We start from the raw sequence: 25,514 nt of genomic DNA on the forward strand, positions 1-25,514 counted from the left end.
GCAAAGAGTCAGACAAGACTAGGCACGCAACAGTAGAAAGGGTCAGGTTTGTACTTGTGCTCTCCTGTCTGAGTGTGGATATGACCCTGGACTGACAGGCACCATGTCACCTTCAGACACAATATGAAAGACCCTTAACACTTACAAATACACACAAGTGCCTGGCACTAGGAAGCACTGAGCCTGGGAAGTAATGTGAAGCTGGGTCTTAATTCTGGGCTTTTAAGAAGGCATGGTTAATTAAGGCTTTCAGTGACTGTGAAGCTGGGGAGATCTCAGCCCGGAGAAGGCTGTTGAATCTCATTGTCTTCCTGCCCTTTGACCGTCGCCGCAGACCATCAGTAAAATAGCTTCATTCCCTCCCCCTCCAAAAAAGAATGTACAGTTAAGTCATGTTCTAAAAAAAGCAATTATTAAAGGCAAGCTATTTGATTTGTGCATTTCAATGTCTATTTTACCTGACAGGCTATGAAGCAAGCATATTTAATCTTAAAAGGTGAAAAACATAAAATGTTCAATAATGTGGAACCCAAATATATAAAGGGAATCTAACAAAAGACGCAAGCTCAGCATCCAAGCATATGTAGTAATATGTTGCATATGGTATTTCTTAAAGATACAGCAATGTATTTCACAAAACAAAATGGAAAATGTACACTCATACCGAAAAACACGACTTACTCTAATCTGTGTCTCTGAAGACAAGATTCTTAGTGGGCAAAATGGGGAAACCGAGGTAGATAAATATCTCATGCAAAACTACATTCACAAAGAAAGCCAAAACCAAGGATAAGTGATCTTATCTTCCACGGAGCTGGTGTGTGGTAAGACTAAATGCAGGAAAAATAACCACTTTTCTAGGCAACGTGAAGGCCTTTAGGGACCTAGCCAGATTAAACCTGAGCCATTCACCAGCTGGATGACATGAAGAAAAGGGTGGTTTCACATTTGCTCCTCACCTTTCGCTCACAGCTTGCCAATTGTTGATTAAAAAGTCCTTTGCAACGTATCGGCCAACTTCAGATGCTGCAACAGCTTCGATGACATTTGTTTCATTAAAAGTGAAAGGAGACACAGTGATGGCATAATCCATATATCTGCAAAAGCGCATTTGGCAGAAAATAAATATGTAAAAATTATTCAATAGAAAGAATATAAGTGGAGTTAAAAATCCCATATGGTTCTAAGTTAGTGGTGCATAAATGTTTCATATTAATTCTCACATTAGCTCATGTCTGTTTTTCTCCTTTTAGTTTATTAATTGCATTCCTCCACCAAGAACCTTTTCAAGTTAAGTTACAATAATCACCTGTTAAGTATCCATGGATCTTTACTGCAGCTCATTGCATAAGCAAGTTGAATCCTTTCTTCTTCCTTTGTGTTATTATTGTAGATTTTTAACAAAAAATCCCACTCTTTATCATTTCCCAAGGCAATGCCATAACATAAAATAACATTTTTAATTGGATTAGGTATTCTGTAAGATACAACATGCAATGATATTTTTCATAGTAGTTAAGTTATATGTTAATCCAGGTTGTCACATATTTAGAAGTATGCTGCTGCTGCTAAGTCACTTCAGTCATGTTCGACTCTGTGCAACCCCACAGATGGCAGCCCACCAGGCTCCGCCGTCCTCGGGATTCTCCAGGCAAGAACACTGAAGTATAAATCTAGAAAAAATGTCTGCGATCTCAGATATGAGTATCAAAAGCTGGAATCTAGAAAAGCAACTGTGAAAACTGTCATTCACACTAATATCTTGAAGTCATCAAATTAGTTTAGAAACTAAGGAGATTTGAGGGAGAAACAAATTAGAATAGTACAGTGTATGTTGATAATTCTGTTTGATTTCATAAATTATTATCACATTTTCTAAGAGTCCATCTGAGGGCATATATTCAAGGTAATATAATAACACCAAAATGACAGAGAGTATTGGTCTCAGCTGTCAATGAAGCTGAAAACTTAGAGATGTGCTGATGCACTTTTATGTGTATGAATAAATAACCATAAAGAACAACCTAAATAAGCACAGGTGCTTATTAGGGAATGCACTGGTAATGAGAGGTCCTGGGTGAGAATTCAGTGTATAAATTCTGATCTATTTTGAACTGTGGTGTTAGAGAAGACTCTGGAGAGTCCCTTGGACTGCAAGGAGATCCAACCAGTCTATCCTAAAGGAAATCAGTCCTGAATATTCATTGGAAGGACTGATGCTGAAGCTGAAACTCCAATACTTTGGCCACCTGATGGGAAGAACTGACTCATTTGAAAAGACCCTGATGCTGTGAGGGATTGGGGGCAGGAGGAGAAGGGGCCGACAGAGGATGAGATGGTTGGATGGCATCACCGACTCAATGGACATGAGTTTGAGCAAGCTCCGGGAGTTGGTGAAGAACAGGGAGGCCTGGCATGCTACAGTCCACAGGGTCGCAAAGAGTCAGACATGACTGAGTGACTGGACTGAATTGATTGTTATGCACAGACCTTCATAAGACAATTCTGTGTGTGTGTATCTGTTTTTAAAGGATATTTGAAAAAAAATAAAAAGAGAAAGAGATTATGTAAGTAAAAACAAAATGTTCCTTTCCAGAGTAAAAGCATCAGACATTGAGAGACACTGTTGGTGCTGAAAGAGGGCAAAAAGAAGGGCAATTACAATATGACTCTTACTCATTCTCTGGATGGTTCATCCAGTTTCTGAAGAGTTCTCTGGACAGCTGAAGACAGTCCTCAAGACCCAACCAACATGCAGTTCCAAAAACTTTTTCCAGTGATATTCTTGAAGGAAAAGTCAAAGAACATTTATTTTTCATCACTACATTTATATTTTTCTGCTTCCAAAAATATGTGTTTCATAAAAAGATGGGTATTTTAAAAACATCCTTCCAATAATATCAGGTTTGTTAAAAAATAGCCTTTGTGGATGGCAACTATATTTAAGGTTCAGGGAAATATTTGCTGAGACGCTCTCAGGCACCAAATAAGCTCTCAGACTGGTATTTTTTTGAAGGTAAGAAATAAATTACTGCCATCCTTCATCTCCCTCAAACACACACGGGTGTACACACACACCACATCTGTTATCAATTTATTTTTTCTCTCTCATACAACAACTGGCTTACAGATTTTAAAAAATGACTTTAGAGTATCTGATATAATACACTTAAAAATAAAGTTCTTTCTCTACACATGAAAACAGAGGGAATGGTTTATTTCTCTCCTCTGACGCTATGCCTTCCCTCACTTCAGCTTCCATTTTTCCCTCTGCTCCTCCTGGCTATTAATGTCATCCCCAGAAAAGGAACAGAGGTTTCTGTTTTGTTTTTATAGTTGAGCAGAGGTGTGTGTTATGAGCAGCATATGTGTTATGATTGCAAAGAAAGTAGGTTCAAAAGAACATGGAGAGGAACAATGATAAATCCAGGTAAGTGTGACATGTGACTCCTCACACTCTGCAGTTTGGAGTCAGAGGTAAAGGAACTCAGAATGGTCAGAAGTTTTCCAGAAAATACAAGAGCCAAATCTCCTTTGTTCCACCCTCCCTCTGGTTTGCTCTCTGCCTGGCCTGACCTTCTGATAAGCAGTAGTAGTAAGACCAGGGGTGGAAGGCTTCTGAGAGACAGCTCTGACCACTCACTACACATTCACTCCTCTCTCCACCCTTCCCAAGCTGGCAGCAGCAAGAAGGAATTCTCTGGAAGCACAATCTAACTCCCGAGGTTGGCCCCAGGATGCTACAAAAAACAGGTCGTTTCAGGCCAGTGTAGGAGAGCCAAGGCCACAGATGGTTAACAAAGGTGCTGCCTGGTTGGGCCTTTCTGCTCGCCTATCCACTCTCCATTCCAGCTCCTCCCCCTGTCTTCCATCCATCTGTAAATCCAACGCCATGTCCTTCTAGTCACACTCTCGAGGCTAAAATCTCTCCCCTTTTAGAAGGGAACTCATGAGAGAGAATAATCACCTTTTGTATAGTTTGTATTTTTTGCTTGGTTTAACTGACTTCAGCCTGATATTGACTAGAGCTATAGATGGAATTCCTGCACTGTTCACCGTTGATCACAAATCCCCTCTCCAAATCTGGAAGCCCAGCCTACCTTCTGTCACAGGCTCCTGCAGCCCTGTCTTGCCTTTCACCCCCTTCCCAGACTAGCATTATGGCTTACTCCCCCACCAAACCAATGTCATTCACAATACTTGCTCATGCTCACACACCGATGATTGATACAGGTCACTGTAAGATGTTTGATGATTTGATCACTAGTCATCAACCTCCCTCATCATATTTACATAATGTTAGAATTTCTGTTTGACATACATAATGGAACTTTTCCCTGTTTCATCAATAATACACAGAGTGGAATGTTTTCTTCTGTGACCTTCCGATACCCTTCATTTGTACTAGCTGGTTTTGCTTAGCACAACTTTTCACCAAAAGTACAACTTACTTAAGATTTCAACCAGTAGCATAATAGTTGAGAATATAAAGCTATAAACTCCTGTGTGTACACGTATGTGCTTTGCAGGTAAATTAAGATCCCTAACTACTATTTCCCATTAAGATGTATGTAGCTCACCAATCTCAAAGCTACTGTTCTCAAATTGCACACAAATCTCTCAGTGAATCGTTAACTATTAGGATCTTATTTTATGAATCTGGAAACCTATCCATTAATAAGAATCATTTAATTCAATTGTCACTGTTCAGAAAGTACATACAGGGCTAAATAGTCCTCCTGCAAGGCTGTCACATTTTCACGAATCATAGTTGAGTAAGTATTCCATATTGAGATAAGTCTCTTCAACAGATACTTCTATAAACAATAAAGAGAATATTAGTTAGTTCTGCTCACAACACTCAATTTGCCCTGCTTTTCCCTTGTCTGAAAAGACACTAACAGAGAGGTGACAGATATTTCTTCAGAAATAAACTTCATTTGTTACTAAATGTTTAATTGATTTTTTAAAATATTTTAGGTTCACTTTCTTCATACGAAAGTGATATGTAAACAACATGATGTGTGTAAGCACAGTGCCTGGCACAGAGTAGGGGCTTAATCAGTATTAGCCACTCTTATCGCTTACTATCACCCCAAAAATTTTAGTTGTCTTTAAAAGAGAGGGAAAAAAGGGAAAAAATATTAGGCAAACGTTCTACCTTGAAACTTTTAAACTTTCATGCATATATATATATATATATATATATACACACACACACATATATATATGTATATATATACATATATTTGAAAACAAGGAACACTGATTTATGCCTTGGACAAATGTAAACCCTGGATCCAAAATAAGATTTCTTCAACTGAGCTATTGGCTGGTAAATAACAGCATTTTTACAGTCATATATTTACCAATACATACCTCAGAACAGTATTATTCATTGAAATTCTTTAAAAAAAGAAATAAGTGTGAGCTTTTACTTCTTTACTCATGGGCCAAGATCAGATGTCATCAGTGAGCCACCTCAACCCCACAGACATCCAAGCGCCTTCTATTGGTCACTATGTCCACATTCAAGTACATTTACATCAGCACTTTACACATTAGATAAAAGAAACTCTGGAACTCCAAGGTGCTTGTGATTTTGCTCTCAGATGGCCCTGGAAACTCACTTGAAATCCTTAGCTAACACATCTGCTGTTTTGTTTGTGGTCCCCAAATCTCCGAGGGGCTGCACCCAAACTTAGGCTTTTCCTATGCCATCTATCTTATGATCACCGGATCACTGTTAAAGACCTAATAATGGAAACTTCCTGTTTTATTGATGCTATTTTCCCCTTTTATAAGGACAAGATGGCGCAGTCATTTCTTCATTCATTAACTCTAATTTCCACATCTCTCTTCCCAATATCAAAAGCAGCTTCAAAATATCTACTTTTCTAGAACGTGGCTCTCTGGTTTCAAGTGCTGGCCCTATAAATCAGAGTATATAAATTGTGGATATAGAACTGTGAAAAGTTATTCTGTTTACCAACAATCTTTTAGGAAAACAGTTGTTAATAGACACTATCCTTTCTTTATATAAAAAAGAAAAGTATATCGCTTCCATACACTTCTGGTTTCTTAAGACACACTGACACCTCAGCAAGAACACAGTACCTTCTCTCACATACATCTCCTAGGGCAGATCTATGACCAAGGTGTTTTCTTTTAAGAATAAGCAACTGTTCCTAAGAAAATGAATATATACAGAACTAACAGGCTCTTATTTTGGGAAAGACTAGTTTCACAGGTGCTACCTAAAATATGGAAGGAAGATGAAACAAAAGAATTATTTTTAAAAAAAACCATCTCACAAAGAATGAATTTACCTTTAACAATGGATATATATCGTGGTTGTTCCCATCAGAAACAAGATCCCTGGTTACTAGGTTCATCAAAACTGCATGCCACACTATGATTTCATCTTCTTCAGCAAGGTACTTGGTTAAATCAAGTGCTGTTTCAATTTCGATATAATCATTTCTGTTTGGTTTTTAAAAAAACAACAGAGATTCAAAAAAGCCTTTCTTTGCTAAATGATCTGCACACTTTCCATGTTTGTTACATGATTCAGTGCCTGATTTCAAGAAGGTATATGAAATCAAGAAGCTAGAGGGCAAAGGTCCCATCTCGTTGATAAGGTGGAACCCAAGCGATGTTGACAGGCTCTCCATTTCAATTTGATAGATTCAAGGTCAATGAATACAATAAAGTAGCAAAGAAGAAAAATATAGGTATGTGATCAGAGGGTCAGGGAAGGCTTTCTGGAGGAGGAACTTGAAAAAAGAATGAAGCAAGAATAGGACTGGAATAAGCAGAAAGATAGAGGAAGGCAGTTAGGACAAAGAGGGGGTTCGTGGCAGACCAACTGAACCAAGGCAGGGAATTTCTTCTGTGTGTACTGAGAGATGGGGACTAACAGATAATCAAAAGTGTGGAGAGGGTTGACTATCGGAATAAAGAATTTACATTTGGTGGGAAGGTATTTAAACAATCAGGGTAACATCATGAAACTGATGCCTTAAAATTTTGTTTCAGTTTGTGCTGCAGAAGACAGAATAGAATTCTTAAAGGACTAACAGCTAGAAGCTAAGGTGACAGGCCAGGCAAAGGGTGATGCAAATTTGACTTAGCAAGGAAACAATGAAGGTGATGAGTGAGGTGAGAATCCAAAAGACATTCCCCAGATCCCCAGAATGAATAGATAAGACACAGTGACTGGATGAGAGATGGAGAGAGACAGGAGGGTCAAGGATATCTCTAATGTTTCAAGTGGGGGAGATGGGAAGAATAGTAGTACCTTTGACAAAGAGAGAGTGATAGTAGCAATTTAGAGGCCGAAATAAAGTTCAGTGCTTTGGGTACTGAATTTAAATAACCTCAGGATGAACAGAAGACAGGAGGAGACAAGTAAATACATAGATTTAGAAGTCATCAACATATCCTTTATAAACATTTATTGAATACCTTATATCTGGTGGGCACTGTCCATATACATAATAAAATGACCACTGAAACCATAAGAAAGCAAGAATTACTCAGAGGAAAGATAGAAGAAAATAACATAAGCATGACTGGTCTTAAAGATGCTCAGGGCAGCTGGAAAAAGAAGTCAGATACTGGAGGAGAACCACATTTGCACACTGTAGTCTCAGGAAGTCAAAAGAGAAGTTTGCAGGAGGATGTGGTTAACAATACTAAACTCATGGTAATCTCAGAGAAATATTTCAGTGAAGCAGTGGGTGGGGAAATGTGCTCTACGTCAAGAGGGGAAAAGTAGGAAAAAAAAGGAGGGATAAAATACGCAGACATTCATTCAAGAAATACAACAGGTGAAGGAAAGAGAATACACTGGATAATTTATTATGTGTACTCCTTAACTTTATTGTCTAAAAATTTAAATTCTAAACATACATTCATTTCCCTGGTTAGAAACTTAGCAGTAGAGTAAATCCACTATCAATGAAATCAATAATTCTATAATACATTAGAATATAGGCTCATTAAAATTATACATACAGGCATTACCTTTGGGTAACAAAAATCACTCAAAGGCCTAATTGATAGTCTATTTATTTCCATAAACTCTTTATTTTGGATAAATCAGTTACTTTATTTCCTTAACTTCCAATATCTTAGAATGATATGAAAATATCTTTCATAATCTTCCTAAATTTATCCATTTGAACATTAACAGTCTTTACAAATGCAAGTCTGAACTTCGTGTATGTTACCTAAGTTTTCACTCTTGATCTAGATTTTAAAATGATGATTCTTGTACCTTTTGTAATAATCCTATAAATATTTAAACACTATTACTTTTTCCTGTTTACATCATCTCTACTGCCTCCTTCTAAAGGTTTTCCTTTAAGGGCTTCCACCCCCCCCCTTTTTTTTTTATCATGGAAAAGCATTTTATTTTATTTTAAATATATTAGTGTGTACATGTCAATCTCAAACTCCAGTCTATCCCTCCCTTCCGCTCAGGAGTTCCCTTTAAAACATTAAATTTTCTTTGCTGCTCCTTCAAGAGCCTTTCAAAATTTCTCCATGATCAGTTTAAATCTTATTTTACCAAAGTTAATTTAATCAAAAATACATGGGACTTTCATATAATTAACCACCAAATTTTGACCTGACAAAGAACATATATTCCTTCTTGGCAAATTGTTATAAAAAATATTGTGTCCTGTGGCTTTCATTTTTATTAGTAGTAGATGTTATTGCTCTTTCCTGATGATGACCTTTTTGAATTGTCTTTTTTTAAATTTTTTATTGTTGCAAAATACACATAACATAAAGTTTGTCTTCCTAACCATTTTAAAGTGTACAGTTCCCTGGTATTAAATACATTCATATGTATAACTGATTTATTTTGCTGCACAGCAGAAACTAACACTGTAAGTCAACTGTTCTCCAATAAAATTTTCTAAAAGTACATTCATAATGTACAACTATCTTCACTAGCCATCTAGAGAACTCTTCTCATCTTGTGAAACTGAAACTCTGCACCCCTTAAACAGTGTCTCCCCATGCCCCCCGCCCTCCCACCCCAGCCCTCGGCAATCACCACTCTTTCTGTCTGGGATTCTCCCGCCCCAGTCCTCGGCAATCACCACTCTTTCTGTCTGGGATTCTCCCGCCCCAGTCCTCGGCAATCACCACTCTTTCTGTCTGGGATTTTCCCGCCCCAGTCCTCGGCAATCACCACTCTTTCTGTCTGGGATTCTCACCACTCTAAGTAGCTCATATAAATGGAAACATACAGTGTTTGTCTTTCTGTGACTGGTTTATTTCATATAACATAATGTCCTCAAGGTACATCCATGTTGTTGCATATTCCATTAACTTAAAAAAAAATTTTAAACCTTTTCTTTTGTATTGATGTATAGCCAGTTAACAACGTTGTGATAGTTCCAGGTGGACAGCAAAGGGATTCAGCCATAAATATACATGTATCCTAGGTCCTCAAAACTCCATCCCATCCAGGCTGCCACATTACACTGATCAGAGTTCCATGTGCTATGCAGTAGGACCTTGTTGGTTACCTATTTTAAATATAGCAATGTGTACATGTGTGTGCCAAACGCCATATCTCTTCCCCTCATCCTTCCCCCTGGCAACCGTTAAGTTCTTTCTCTAGGTCGGTGAGTCTCTTCCTGTTTTGTAAGTAAGTTCATTTGTATCATTTCTTTTTAGATTCCACATGTAAGGGATGTAATATGATATTTCTTCTCAGTCTGACTTACTTGACTCAATATTACACTCTCTAGATCCATTCATGTTGTCCAGCAACTTTTATATCATAAAATTTCATAATAACCACAGAATTTGACCCTAATCTTAATAAGTTAGGGCTTGTATAAACTAAAGAGCCAGCTTCATAGGGATGAGGTTATTATTTTTGTAAATTTCTCAAGCTACACTGTTAAATGACGAGAGAAGAAAATACACTCACTTAGACAAGGAAAAGGCATCATCAACCAGCTGAAGTCTATGAATAACAGGAATAGCCTGCAGATGAGATCCAAAAATGCTCAGGAAAAGATGAGAACATTTTTAGTAGAAAAATAACTTTCAAAATAATAACAACATTTCAAGATCATTGCTGCTTACAAAGCACTTTCATGCGCATTATCTCATGTACAGAAAAATGATCATTTCTAAGGATAATGTCCATAATTTATTTATTATACATCTGCTTTTGATAAGCGATCCCTTTGGACATCAATCATATGGCTTCAATATGGCTGAGAGTTCTGCCAAAATACTCTGTGAAAAACAGCATGTTAAAAAATAAAACAGGAAGCCAAGTTTAAAGGGCCTCTCCAAAACAAAAAGTATACATTAATTGTATCACAACGTCCAAATTGTTGTCAGGGGACTTTTTGGCATAGAAAGCCTTAAATAAATATTACTTAGCACTATTTTGGCACTGCTGAGGTGCTCTTTTCAGTGGTATCTCTCTTCTCAAGAGTTTAGTAATTCAACACAGTACCACCAACACAGCCCTCTGAATCCTGAAAAGGAGTCAACTGCCAGCTTAGCTTCTCACGCTCCTGTTTGAGCTCCCCGGCACTGCCAGGCCACAGGACTGTCTCAGCTTGTGTCCCAAGGGTCCCGAAGTTTCCTACAGCATTCCTTCAACAGCAGCACCCCACCCCCCCACCCCCGCCAAGTATATTCATATATGTGGTCCCAGAAGATTTATCTTCACAACATCCCTCTGAGCATCTGAACAAGCCAAGCTTAATTCTTTCCTTGGCAGTAGTCACATATCTTTTCTGGCGGTAATAATAATACTTACATTTTCTAGATTAATATTAATAGTAGAAATGTTTTGTTTGCTCAGCAATTATGTTGTAGGAATAACTGATTTCACTTTTTCAATAAGTAAAATCTACAAGGGCTTCAAGAAATCATTGCTATAATGGCATGACCTAGTGTTTCCACAGCTAAGACTGCCCTTAGAAATTTTAAAAAATTTAGCTACTCTGAAAAAGATTTTTAAACAAAGTATTACTACAGCTGGTTTTTGTACCTTTATTCAAAAGCCCAATGATAAATCTTTTAAAATTACTGATCATGTTCTGAATGCCTGAATTGGGTTAGGCTTCTGTTAAACATCATACATACATCATCTTATTTAATCTTCACAACAAGCTTTTAACATTGGTCCATTATACCCATTATTATACAGACAAGGAATCCAAGGCATGACTGGCTAAATAAGAGGCCCAAGGTCACACATCTGGTAAATGATGATCAAAAATATGAACACAAGTTGATCTGACCCAGAAGCCAAGCTCGGCCAGCTCTGTGCACTGCCTCTTTTTGCCAGACTCACTGGGCGGCTCACAGAAATTCTGATGACAGAGACGCCTAAGATATCTTTTAGTTCAACACACTAGTTTTACAAATGGAGTCTAAATGAGCTGCCCCAGATTCCACAGCAGAGCCAACTCTACAGACTTCTAAGCCAGCATCCATCTCCACTAATGGAGATTTGGTTTAATTCAACCAAGTCAAGTCTGACTGATAAGGGCTAGCCAATATTTTAATTTTTATATATTGTATAATAATTTAGTTATTTGATAATTTAAAGTGATATTGGATTATTATTGATATCTTGTGAATTAAATTATCTCCTTGGCCAGAACATGAAAATACAATTTTTAGAAAATTAACATTTTCTAGCATTTATGTACTGGCACCTATTATGGGCTTAGAAAGTTTTTTGTTTTGGCCACACCAGGTGGCATGGGGGCATCTTAGTCCCTGACCAGGAATTGAACCTGTGTCCCCTGCATTGGGAGTAGAGTGTCTTAACCATTGGACTACTGGGAAAGTCCCTAGACAATTTGTTTACTTACATTATCACTAATTCTCATAAGGAATAAGAAAGATATGATATTATTCCCATTTTAAAGTGAAGAAATTGAAGCAGAACATTTAAGAAACTTGCCTAAGATCACAAAGTTAACAGTTAATTGGAAATTCTTTTGATTTTCATTTAGAAAGGCAAAATTATTGTGGAAAAGTGAGAGAAATGTTCAAAAACACAATACATTCAACCAAAACCTCTTTTTTCTAAGGAAAAAAAAAAAATCCAGCATGCCTTGGCATGAGGGGTGGTAAAGGGGTCAGGTTTCCACCAGTCAGGTTAATAAAAGCTCAGCCTATAAATTCTAGAGAGTACAGTATTAATGACAGTCAATAAAAGGTATAAAAATAAAACTTACCTTAGGATCTTTTTCAAGCTGTTGATTTAATTTCTTCCAACCTAATTCATCATAGTTAACTCTATAGTATCCGGTCATATTCAAATTTAATATCACCCAGTCATGATCAGAATCTGAAATTTGCATTTCAGGAAATACTTCTACAAAGAAATACATGAACAGTTTGAACTGGTGCATTTTAAAAATATTTCACTACATGTTTTACTTTGCCCTCTTAATTCTAAACAGCAATCCAGTAAAACAAAAAGTAAAGATATTCCAAAATATGTATTGATCTTACCATATATTTTTTCACATACAATGACTTTTGATTAGAAATGTTTCTTTAAAGCTCTATGTTCAACAAGAATGATATAATATTTTAGTTTTAAATAAGCTGTTCAAAAGCTAGACATTTTAATATTTTATTCTCTGCTTTTATATATATGTGTGTGGGGGTGTATATATATATATATACATACACATATATTTGCATATATATGTGAAGGTATTTTTAAAAATTTGTTACTTACTGCTGCTTTTATCTAGCCAGACTAAAGACTGTGTAGTTCCATTCTTTATCCAAAGAACAGGTATAATCCATGTGTTACTTTTTGGAAAAAAAGTGGAAACTTCAGTTATTGTTCACACATAAGAATAAAAGCTTTGAGCCAATATTAAATAAGATGATAAAATAAAAGAACTCAAATTCTTCGGTCATTCCTTGTGGATATACAGGACGTTGCTCTAGAATTATCCACTGTTGTTTTACAAGCCAGCTTTGGCTATTTATTTATTCTCTTGTGCCTCACAGATTTGCTTCTTCTTGCAACTCAGGGTAGCTTCTAAGGTTCTCCTGTATCTGAAACTTTCAAGGCCTGTTTATATTCAATTATAGCCATCTGGCCTTACTCAGGGGTCATTCAAATGCTGCAGACATACCCAAGCTATCTGTGCCAAGAAAACTGAATAATCATTTAAGAAGAAAAAGCATGACAAACATTTCAAAATGCTTTTCCACCTCAAGTTTTCTCCCAGTTTGAAAAGTGTTCAACAGCAATCAGCCAGATTATTCATATTCACTGAATGCTGGAACTTCCCCTGTTGGTGGATGTGACCTGGATGAAGTCATTGACCACGAGGGGGACATTAGTCATCTGAAGACACACATTCCTCGGAATTTAGACAGTATTTCCAATCTTGCTCAAGTGCTCGCACGTCTGGCTTCTCAGACTTTGAACTGAGAGTCTTTGTTCATATGATAGCTAAGGCCACCTCTTCTCAAAAGTCATGAAATATCACAGGGAGAAGGGACCTGCAGGTCTATTTCCTCCCCTGGAGTTTTAAAGAAAGAGTGGGACGACCTGAAACTTTTGGTGTTGGTACATGGAAAATAAATTACTCATTTGTGCTTATACTTAATACAATGTGATCTGAGAATCAACCCCTTTATCAAAAGCAGTTGAAAACTATCTAACAAGTTAAGGAAGAAAAGGAAACGGAAGGAGAAAGTGATGCATGCTAAGCCACGGTATACTTACTATCTCATTTCACTTCTACAACAGTCCCCTGGGGTTTGTATTATTACATTTTGCTTTATAGACAAGGAAACTGAAACTCAGAGATTTTAAATAAGATTAAGGTTTGAATTTGGGATCTATAACTCTAATATTTTATGTATGGTTACAAAAGCACACATTCATGTGTGGGCACACACGCATGGAATTATTCCTCAAGGATATGGTCACCATACAGTTCCATTTCTAGAGAAGGGAAGACGACCTGGCAACCAGATCCCTTTTTTTTTCTTAATTAACATAAGGCCATTCAGATTCTATTTCACTGGCTTTCACACACAATTCTGAGTAATTCACTACCTCTGTCTAAATGACAAAAAAGAATGCCTAGCACTCACACTCTGGTTGAGGGTGTGGCCCTAAATCCCAGGGGAGGGACACTGCAAGAATTCCCTAGGGCAGGTCTCTGGCCTTGCTCAGGGCCTCAGGGGCTCTGCCCCATCCTAGCACACAGCGGCATCCGGCATGGAGCACTGCGTCACCATCCCCAAGTCATCTCATGGAGGGGTGTGTATCCAGTGGGGGTCACGCTTCCTCATCCATAGGCTGGTTTCCTTTTGATCAGAGCTCAACCCCAGGGAAGGTGAAGACAGGAGCAAATCTACCTACTTGTGGGTTAGAAGAGTCTGATTTTTAACCTTTCCGAGATAAAATGGCTCCTGTTTCATGACGCCCGTGGATACATTTAAGGTGATAACTGGAAAACCACTCTGGTGTGTCCAACTGTCCATGATGCTTTTTACTGTTGCTGGCAAAAGAATTTTACTCTGGTCATCTATGGCCTGTTTTTTTTTAAAAAAAAAAAAAAAAAATCACAAAAGCGGTTATTTACCATCCAAATCTTTTGAGGTAGCCAACTCCTAAAAGAAACTATCAATACATAGCAATTGTATTTCTCATTTACAGAGTAAAACTCAGTGGGGAATTTCTGGACCAAAGTTAATTCTGTTCATCTCTGTATATATGAGTGGTTCCTTAGTTCATCCTTTCACTCATCCATTCAATCACTGAACACAATTTTTATGGATCTAATACATGCAGGCTCTATTCTGGGCACTGGAAACATAGTGTGTGTGTTAGTAGTCGCTCAGTTGTGTTCAAAATGCCGTGGACTATAGCCCAGCAGGCTCCTCCATCCGTGGGATCTTCCAGGTAAGAATACTAGAGTGGATGTCCATTCCCTTCTCCAGGGGACCTTCCCAACCCAGAGACTGAACCCAGGTCTCCTGCACGGCAAGCAGATTCTTTACCTTCTGAGCCACCAGAGAAGCCTGGGAGTGCAGTGGTGAAGACTAAAGAAGTAACCTCTGACTTAAAGGAGTGTCACAGACAAGGGAAGGGGGTTTTCCTGTGGCATCAGCATACACACGTGGCCTCACGATCTTACAGCACAACACAGCAAACACACGGCAGAGAGGGAGAATTACCATTTGAAAATGTCTCCATAGATCGTCTTGCTCAGCATTTGAGTAAGAAAAAGTCTCCAAATATGACTGTTAAAATAGAAAAGGTAAGGTTAAGATGAATAACCTGCCCAAGCAATTCATGTTTACTGTCTTTAGGTAACAACGATTTTGTAAACTCACCTTAAGTGCCCTGATAAATATTTTCTCATTCAAGAAACTAGAAAGCATCCGGGCCAGAGACGCTCCCTAAGACATAAGAAATTGTCCATTATTTGAACAAAATTCACTATCTAAATACTGACACATTCCATTTTGGCACTCAAGATTTGGGGCTGGGCTCCTCATTGCATTGTATACCTCAGTTGAATGTCTGGGTTAACCCAAAATGTGTTAATAAAATAAACTGTCACTAATTAATAGATAAAAGATGAGAAAATGTCCTACGTATAAGAATTCAGGGTACAGAAAACTTTTTAAATTGAGATACTCACATGACAGGTATAAATAAATACATGTTGCCTGTTGTTCCAGTTCTACAAGGATCAGCAATTAGCCACTGTGGTTGCCTACTGACGACGTCCCTGGGTGGGTGTAGGGGGCGGGCAGGGGCGATTCAGGATGGAGAAAACTAGGAAGCATTCTTTGTTTTGAATATACGAATGCCAAGATAGTTCAGATACATATCTAAAGAAAATTTTCAATGACCCCAGATTCTGGCATCCTTCCATACACAGAAAAGCACTGAAAGTATTCACTTGGGATGTTCCTTGGCACTAGCAGTCGTCTCTTTATACCTGACTGGATGTTTTTCCCAGGAACAACACAAAACCAAACCTTCCGCTATATCCTGGCTCCTCCCTTATCTCTTTGGAACAGTTTCTCGGAATACTCTGAGAGGCTGTCTCCTGGGCTAGAGTCCTCAGTCAGGCTCCTGAATAACACAGCTTTCATGGTGTGTGCTTTTCTTTCAGGGACACAGGACCAATTTCCACCAGGCAGAGGGGTTCACCTTAAAAGTGTCCAGCTGTCTGTCTATATTAAAAAAGGTAGATGGTATTGAGCACTTGTTATAGATTAACATTTACTAGATAAGAACGGATTTAACCACATTTTCTGAAATCCATCTAAGGTCTTTGTACCAAAATTGTGTAGTAGCACATTAGTCTAGAACCCAAAGAACCCGTTTTATGTAGCTTTCCGCAAGAGTGCAGCACGAATATAAATGTGAAACTGTTTTACCTTGCTGTAAGTAAATAAGTCAAAGAGCTCATTTATTTCATTGGTTTCTGCAAAACTTTCCACATTCACGGAGACGGCTCTAGACACCAGGGCATGATCTTCTCTGAGCGCACCATGTAAAATGTTAAAAAAGAAGATCTCATTCTAAAAGGAAAACATTGAGACACACTAACTTCTGAGGCATCACAGAAACAGGAAGTTCAATGTTCCTACAATATTTTCAGAAACTATCATTGAAGAGGGGAAGAAATCAATAATTGAGAAGTAGCCCTTAAATGGCAACGCACTCCAGTACTCTTGCTTGGAAAATCCCATGGACGGAGAAGCCTGGTAGGCTGCAGTCCATGGGGTCGCAAAGAGTGGGACACGACTGAGCGACTTCACTTTCACTTTGGGCTACAATGTGCCAAATAAGTCAGGAGTCCTTGAATAACAAAACTCTGTGAAACTTTCCTTCCCATTTGTTTTCCTTTTTTATTTCAATTTGAAAAATCAATTACAAAAGTTAATGTGGTTTCCAAGACAGCCATCTATTGGATTGGCCAAGAAGTCTGACTTTTCCATAAGATGGAACAAACTTCTTGGCCAACCCAACACATTCCTTACACAAGGAGGTCCCTGACAGGTCCTCTAGGGAACAGCATTTCTAGGTGGTTTTAATCCTCTAGAGTTTTATTGGTAACTTTATTAGTAATCCCTTAAAATGTATCAGTCTCTTATATGGACATTTATAAACCAAAAGCAATGCCAAATTTACAAATTCACAGTGATGATGATGTAGTGATATTAGTTATTAGAAATAAATCAAAATAAATCTACTAACTGGATGCTGTAATTTATAGCTCATGCATTAGGATTTTTTTTTTACTGTAAAAATGTTAGTTGCTCAGTCATGTCTGACTCTTTGCAACCCCATGGAACTTCAGCCTGCCAGGCTCCGCTGTCCATGGAATTCTCCAGGCAAAAATACTGGAGTGAGCAGCCATACCCTTCTTCAGGGGATCTTTGCTATCAAGGGATCAAACCCCAGTTTCCTGCACTGTAGGCAGATTCTTTACCCTCCGAGCCACCAGAGAAACTGGCAGTTATTTATATTTTAATAAGGTCTAGAACTGTCCAAAAGATTCGATCTCTCTTAAAAACATGACAAGGGCCATTTCTTTCTGAAGGAAAGCTAGAAGGAAGACCAAAGAATTGAGAGGTGCGTGCAAAGACAGAGCCAAAGAAGGGGCCGTGGAGACGCCGCAGGGGTAGCAGAGGCATACCCTGGCGAGCGTCTGGAAACCACGGGAAGTCTCAGCTCGCAGGGCATTCTCACTGTGGCCCCAGGTTGACTCCCTCACCCTCAACAGTGTCAGACAAGCTTTCAAACTCTGCCCCACTGCCATCTGCCAATGTTTCAACCAACCCTCTCTAGTTAGCATATTATGTTTAGATTTATGAATACTTTGGTTACGTTATCATCAAACTGAGCTTTTCTCAAAATGAGAAAACCTGTCATTTAGAGAAATGCAGGTCAAACTTCACTGTCCATAAGGATCCCCTGGAGACCTTGTCAAATTGTATTCTAATTCAGTTGGTCTGTGGTGGGGTTGGGCTTTTTTTTTTTTTTTTTTTGGCAACACCTTGAGACATGCAGGATCTTAAAAGCTCCCCCGACCAGGGATGGAAACTCATGCCCGCTCCAGTGGAAGCATGGACACTCAACCACTGGACCACCAGGAAGTCTGGGGTCTGTATTTCTACTCAATGAACAGGTGATGCTGATGTTGGTATATAGCTCAAGAACCACACTTTGAGTAGCAAAGATTTACAAGAGACATCTGCATAAAGTCCCACCTTACTCGTTAAGTATAGGTTTTATTAATTTAACACCTAAGAGCTCTTGAGAGTGTGCACTGTCAACCCCTGTGTTCATATAAACACAATGAAGAAAATAGCAAAAATAAAAAACACTCGTAAGTACACACCCTGCAATAACTCCCATTAGAATGCTGTTAATCCGGCTCTTTCTAATCTTTTCCCCCATTTATTCATTCTTACAGTTGTAAAATCTTTTTGTCTTGTTCATTTACTTATTATCACATTCATTTAGAAATTTTGCTATCTTATCTTCATAACTATTCCTAATAATGGCTGCTGTATTATAAATGAAACAAATACAAATTGGAAAGAAATAACCCCAAACTTAATCATGATTCTCACAGGGATATAACTTTTGCAAAAGCAAAACACTAAAATAAACAAATGTACAGCTGCATAATACCCCTTCAGGTTGATGGACTATAACTGACTTAGTCATTGCCCTACTGGGTAGGTGTTTAAGTTGTTTCCAGTTTTTTTTTTTTTTTCTGTTATAGACAATGTATTAATGAATACCTTTGTACACATAACCTTTTCCATATTTTTCTTTCAGAATGGATTGTCTCTCTTGCGCCTGCCTAGCATAAGGTTTATATAATCTTCTTGGTTTCTTCCCAATCACACAAGATAACCGTGATGAATGAGGCGAACACCTCTTACTCAACATTCCTCGGTTTTTCTACTCTGGGCCTTCCATAAGGTGATGCTCGTCCCAGTCTGTTCCGGTCTTGTGGAAGGGAAACTCTACGTAAAAAGCAATATCAGCTTTTAAAAAAACATTATCTAGCTACTGCATATAATGATTGGATAAAGTGAATCCGTATACTTTCCATTTCTTTCTTCATGTAAGCTGTGAGATCCCAGAAAACAAACCTATTTCTATCAAATCTATGATTATCCTAAGAAATGTAACAGTATTTATTATGAAATTTGTATGGACTATCACTGAAGTTGAAAGCACAGGGTCTGGAGTCGAGCTACGTGGGTCTGAATCCTAGTGCAGCCTCCTAGGGATTGTTTGACTCACAAAAGGCAACTAACTTCATCACTCTGGAATTCAGTTTCACCTCTGAAAATGGGATGAACACTGTCCTCACTGGTTTATTATGAGGTCTAAATTAATTTACATAGAATTTTTAGCACTGTGACTGGCAAATAGAATATGCTCAATAAGGGTTAACCACTTCTGTAATCATATCATCATCATTAGCTCTTCAGAAGGGTGAACCAGATATTGTACATAATACACTCTAAGCACATAATGAATGCTTAGTAAATGATGGCTGTCACAATAGTGCCCACTAAATACTCAACCTATTGAATGACTGCATGAAACTTTATCTTACAGGTGAGGAATGAATGCTCCTATGTGTTTGACTACTTGCCTCAGCTTACAGTGATCATAAAAACATAGCGAGACCTGACTGGTTGCAAGGCCCCTACATGCCCTTTCCCTTCATGAGATCTGTTGCCTCCTTAGACCAGTCAGAAGAGGGATGCAGAAAAGTCAGTGAGTAGCAATATTAAAGCTGGAGCTTCAGGGGTCAAGAAACCAATTGGAATGTTCTGAATCTTTGACCATGACCCATTCATCTTGTATGTTAATAACTTTCAGCTGAAATTAGACCAGAATTAGAAAAAATGGAAATCTGTTTCTGCATATGTTTCTTTGATGCTCTTTACTTAATTTCAATCTAACGACTGATTCAAAGGAAGCTAAAGTTCTGATTTCTTAAAGACCATTGAAACAAAGCCTTAAGCTTTTCAAAAACAAAGCTCATGGCAATTTTTTCAAGCTCCAAGATCTGATACTCTTCTCGCAAGGGTTATGGTTCACTCAGCTCTACAAGTGATTGAGAAATGTACACTCAGAAAACAGTGATTAAGAACCAATAATAAAAAAATAAAACTAAATGGTATGAGACAATAATCTTACCATTTTAGCTTCAAAAACATTGTTAACATGTTTTCATCGCTATTTCCCAGAAATGATAATACCTTAGCCATTTTTGTTGCATTAAAAGTTGACTCACTGGCAAAGACTTTGATGCTGGGAGGGATTGGGGGCAGGAGGAGAAGGGGACGACAGAGGATGAGATGGCTGGATAGCATCACTGACTTGAAGGACATGAATCTGAGTGAACTCTGGGAGTTGGTGATGGACAGGGAGGCCCGGCGTGCTGCGGTTCATGGGGTCACAAAGAGTCGGACACGACTGAGCGACTGAACTGAACTGATGGATATTTTTAGTATAGTCTATAAAGGACATACAGGTGAATCTAATTGTTTCAAGGACTGGAATGTCTTTCCATATTGACTCTCAGCACAGGGGTAATTTGGGGTACAACCAAATGCTTTCAAAAATAGTTATAGATAACACCAACCATGTGTAGATGCTACTTTATAAAAGAGAGATATGAACAATTTTGTAGATGTAGCATATATGGAAGGACTAAGACTTACTATGTACATATATAGTTCGCATATATGAAAAGCGTCACAATGAACACGCTCACACACAGCATAAGCCCCTTGAGAACGAGCACACTACCAAGTGTTTTCTCCCTAGGGTTAAAGGCACAGATTTTGCAGCTAGAGAAACTTGGGACTGAATCTCATCTCTGACCTTTAACGACTATGAGATCTTGAACAACTTACCTAGTACTTATACCCTCAGTTTCCTCAATAGAAGATAGAAAAAATAATAACTATACTCATAGGATTATTTTGAAGATTGATTAAGATGATATATAAGACTCACACTACCAGGCAGTTAAGTCTCAAGTGCTCAGTGAATGGTATTAAATAATATTTTTGATTATCTATTAATATTTATTATCATCATTATCCTCATCTTCAGCCTAGACCCAGATCACTGGAATGTAATCACAGTTTCGCCTCAACCAGGCAAATGACCTTGGGCAAGTCAATTAACCTTTCAGCACTTCATTCTGCAGATCTATATAATGATGTCTAGCCCAGGGGAGGAAGAGCAGAGGTACCGTAGGGTGGCTGGACTGTGTGACGGTGGGCATTTTATAGGATGCTCACAAAGGGCAGAAGGAAAATTCTTAAAGAGACAGAATACCAGACCACCTGACCTGCCTCTTGAGAAACCTGTATGCAGGTCAGGAAGCAACAGTTAGAACTGGACATGGAACAACAGACTGGGTCCAAATAGGAAAAAGGAATACGTCAAGCCTGTATATTGTCACCCTGCTTATTTAACTTATATGCAGAGTACATCATGAGAAACGCTGGGCTGGAAGAGGCACAAGCTGGAATCAAGATTGCCAGGAGAAAGATCAATAACCTCAGATATGCAGATGACACCACCCTTATGGCAGAAAGTGAAGAGGAACTAAAAAGCCTCTTGATGAAAGGGAAAGAGAAGAGTGAAAAAGTTGGCTTAAAGCTCAACATTCAGAAAACGAAGATCATGGCATCCGGTCCCATCACTTCATGGCAAATAGATGGGGAAACAGTGTCAGACTTTATTTTTGGGGGCTCCAAAATCACTGCAGATGGTGACTGCAGCCATGAAATTAAAAGATGCTTACTCCTTGGAAGGAAAGTTATGACCAACCTAGACAGCATATTAAAAAGCAGAGACATCGCTTTGTCAACAAAGATCCGTCTAGACAAGGCTATAGTTTTTCCAGTGGTCATGTATGGATGTGAGAGTTGGACTATAAAGAAATCTGAGTGCTGAAGAATTGATGCTTTTGAACTGTGGTGTTGGAGAAGTCTCTTGAGAGTCCCTTGGACTGCAAGGAGATCCAACCAGTCCATCCTAAAGCAGATCAGTCCTGGGTGTTCATTGGAAGGACTGGTGCTGAAGCTGAAACTCCAAATCTTTGGCCACCTGATGCGAAGAGCTGAGTCATTTGGAAAGACCCTGATGCTGGGAAAGATTGAGGGCAGGAGGAGAAGGGGACGACAGAAGAAGAGACGGTTGGATGGCATCACCAACTCAATGGACATGGGTTTTAGTGGACTCTAGGAGTTGGTGATGGACAGGGAGGCCTGGCGTGCTGTCGTTCATGGGGTCGCAGAGTCAGACACAACTGAGCGACTGAACTGAACTTGCAAAGTGGCATGGAACTGGGGCAGTAAAAGACTGCTACATCAGTGCTCCTCAGAAGCTACAATTTCACAGACAGGTAAAAAAAGCTTTTTTTTTTTTTAAGTTTCTGTGTGGCCAAGAGAGGTCTGTCAATTTTTTTTTTCTGCCAACTTTTTAATAAACAAAAGATAAATATCATCTACTTACTATCTTCTTCCTTTCATAAAAGAGGGAAAAATTTACAAACAATATATTAATGGGCTTCCCTGATGGCTCAGACAGTAAAGAATCTGCCTGCAATGAGGGAGACCCTGGTTCGATGCCTGGGTTGGGAAGATCCCCTGGAGAAGGAAATGGCAACCCACTCCAGTATTCTTGACTGGAGAATTCCATGGACAGAGAAGCCTGGCAGGCTACATAGTCCATGGGGTCGCAAAGAGTTGGACACGAATGAGGGACTTTCACTTTCATAATAATAGAAAGAACGATCTTAGATTCTCCTTCAAAGTGAATAAATTTAGCCTGTGAATATTTGACCAGTGGAAATCAGCATGTCAAACGTCAACACACTCTAATGAGCAAGGGTATGGAAAGGAGAAAAGAGGCTAGAAGTAGAGCCTTGGAAACACTTGGGAGGGGAGAGGAGAAAAAGATCTGCAAAAAGCAGCAGAAAGAGCAGCTCTGAGCATCAGAAGGATGGCAGGAGGCAGGAACAGAGAGGAAGGAAGAAACCTTGACTTGCTGTGAAGAAATGAGGTCTGTGTCAAAAGATCATGTTAAATCTAAATATTTAAACACTTAAATCAATTTAGCTTTATCATGCCATTCTGAAAGCATTACCTAACTACTCTAAATAAAATATTGGAAATATAACCTTCAATTCAGATTTGCATACACATAATTTTCCATGTTACTATTTACTCAACATAGCAAAAGATTATCAGCTATAATAGATGCAATGTCAGCTATGAGTATCATATGCAATATCAGCTACATTATGGGTAATATAACATAGCATATTACTTATCATTAAAGTTGTAGATTACTGATTGCAAGTGCTTTAAAATTCAGTCTAGGTAGAAATAAATGAAAATAACCTAAAATCTAACAGTAGGGAAATATATACACACACACATATACACACATCTTATAAAGTTATATGATAAAATACTAGGCAACCCTTAAAAATCTTATTTTCAAGGATGATCTAATGACCTGTGGAAAAGCTCTTGATATAGTATGAAGTAGAAAGGGCATTACACATTTCTGTGTAATTTTCACTTCTAGGAATATTTACAATAATAAAAGCCTGACAAAAGAAAACAAATCAAAAAGACAACATTGATCATCTCTGATATTACAGATAATTTATTATCTCTATATTTTTCTGTATTTTATACACTTTCAACAATGAAAATTAACTACTATTATAATTAGAAGAAAAATTATAAATTAATTTAACAGACATACTTACCCTTGGGAATTTAGGAATGAAGTGGTTAATTATCCCAAATTCAAAATAAGATGCAAAACCTTCATTGAGCCAGATATTATTCCACCAATTCATGGTAACCAAGTTTCCAAACCACTTTTGGAGTTGGGGATAAAAAGAACAATCTTAACTTCAATTTAAGTAATATTTATTATGATTACATGTTAAAGAAATGTAAGGTCAAAGATAAAATTAAATGTAATTTGCTATCAGTGATAAAACTTGAAAACAGGACTCCAAAGTCATGTTGTTGTTTCATTAATAACATGAAGTCATTTATTTTTTTCTGTAAAATTTCACATCCAATGACTGGAAGCAATTTTTGCTTTAAAACTGTGATGCTCAGAAATAAAGTAAGCTAGAATAGCATTTCTTAAATTGCCCACTTTACTCCAAAGTTAAGTTAAAGGAGAAGGCCTGAATGTCCACTTAACACCTACTAATGACAGCATCTTATACTCTAAACAGACTACATCAGAATTTTGCTGTAAGCAGTTGATTATGTTTTAAGGACATAATTTGATCTGCACCATGTAAGAATCACTCAAGTATTCGTTTCTGCAAAGTGGTCCAGTTATAATTATTTTCTATTGGAGCTTAACAGAAGGAAAATGGCACATGATGATGAATAGAATCAGGAAAGAAAAACACAATATTTTCCAAAACCAACAAATCCACACCCTGGTTTTTAACCAAATTCTTATAATAGCTGTGATGTACTAAGAGTTAGCACCCTATTTTCCAAAACAATGTGTCACTTAGGCTGTAATAAAAAATGACACTTTGGGTGATGATCAAGACTTGTGAAAGTATGTGTTGACTGTGTAACAGGGTATAATTTAATCACAGTAAATCATTCCTCTCCAACACTTCTTAGGGGTCCATATAACAAGAAGATAATTTCACAGTTTAGATGGTTGTCACCTCAGTGATACTAGTAAATTGACTATAATCCTTTAACTTGTAACTTCTCGCAAAAGAAAGAAAAGTTTGTGACAGTCTACTGATGAAATGGAATATCTCCTGGTGACTCTTTTGAATATCTCTATTTTAAGATGGAATGAAAAGCAGATAATCATAGGTCTGCTTGGTTTACTTTTCCTGAAGAGAACTTTGTGCCACACAATTCCTCTTTGAATATACGACCTGCTAATGTTCTGAGGTTTCTCATCACTATGATCTATCACCAAAAGTTCAAACCCACCCAGGATCTGATTACATAGATCCTTCCTTGTTTTTTCACTCACTGGACCACTTTTCAAGCTATTTTTTAAAATTTGCTGTATGGTAGAGTTTGAGGAGTTTTTGCTGCTTTTGGTACAGAAGCTGGAGAATATTTTCGTGTGAAATAAGAAAGAACATTTTACCACATGCCTGATGTCCGATTTCGTGGGAGACAGTAAAGGAGACCACGATCTTTTTTTCTGTTAGTTTATCATTTGGTTGCAGCAACAATAATGACTCGTCAAATATCAATAGTCCCCAGTTTTCCATTGCACGGTTGTCAAAAGTAGGCAAAGCAATTATATCTAAGTGGATTTAAATGGAGGGAAAAAAAAGACTTGAGAGTTCCAGATACAACATCTCAAAATGAAATCATAAAATTACTGAAAGAAAATGCAAGTGAATATCTATAACTTAAGGGGCAGG

The 25,514-nt window shown here is 38.0% G+C and overlaps 1 protein-coding gene across 1 annotated transcript in view; it reads right to left on the minus strand.

Moving 5' to 3' along the window:
- The window catches only part of LOC120853622 (aminopeptidase Q-like), a 70,011-nt gene that overhangs the window by 9,627 nt on the left and 34,870 nt on the right, over window positions 1-25,514 (minus strand). Inside the window, exons 5-18 of the mRNA XM_040227589.1 lie at window positions 25,239-25,393; window positions 23,847-23,960; window positions 16,444-16,587; window positions 15,385-15,450; window positions 15,226-15,291; window positions 14,408-14,580; window positions 12,755-12,831; window positions 12,243-12,382; window positions 9,959-10,014; window positions 6,330-6,483; window positions 4,723-4,817; window positions 2,677-2,784; window positions 1,310-1,477; window positions 960-1,097 (exon numbers count right to left, since the gene is read on the minus strand). Coding sequence (XP_040083523.1) covers window positions 960-1,097; window positions 1,310-1,477; window positions 2,677-2,784; window positions 4,723-4,817; window positions 6,330-6,483; window positions 9,959-10,014; window positions 12,243-12,382; window positions 12,755-12,831; window positions 14,408-14,580; window positions 15,226-15,291; window positions 15,385-15,450; window positions 16,444-16,587; window positions 23,847-23,960; window positions 25,239-25,393 — 1,654 coding nt within the window. The remainder of the gene's footprint in view (window positions 1-959; window positions 1,098-1,309; window positions 1,478-2,676; window positions 2,785-4,722; window positions 4,818-6,329; window positions 6,484-9,958; window positions 10,015-12,242; window positions 12,383-12,754; window positions 12,832-14,407; window positions 14,581-15,225; window positions 15,292-15,384; window positions 15,451-16,443; window positions 16,588-23,846; window positions 23,961-25,238; window positions 25,394-25,514) is intronic.

This window comes from Oryx dammah, unplaced genomic scaffold (assembly GCF_014754425.2).
Source record: "Oryx dammah isolate SB20612 unplaced genomic scaffold, SCBI_Odam_1.1 HiC_scaffold_26, whole genome shotgun sequence".
NCBI classification, from domain to species: domain Eukaryota; kingdom Metazoa; phylum Chordata; class Mammalia; order Artiodactyla; family Bovidae; genus Oryx; species Oryx dammah.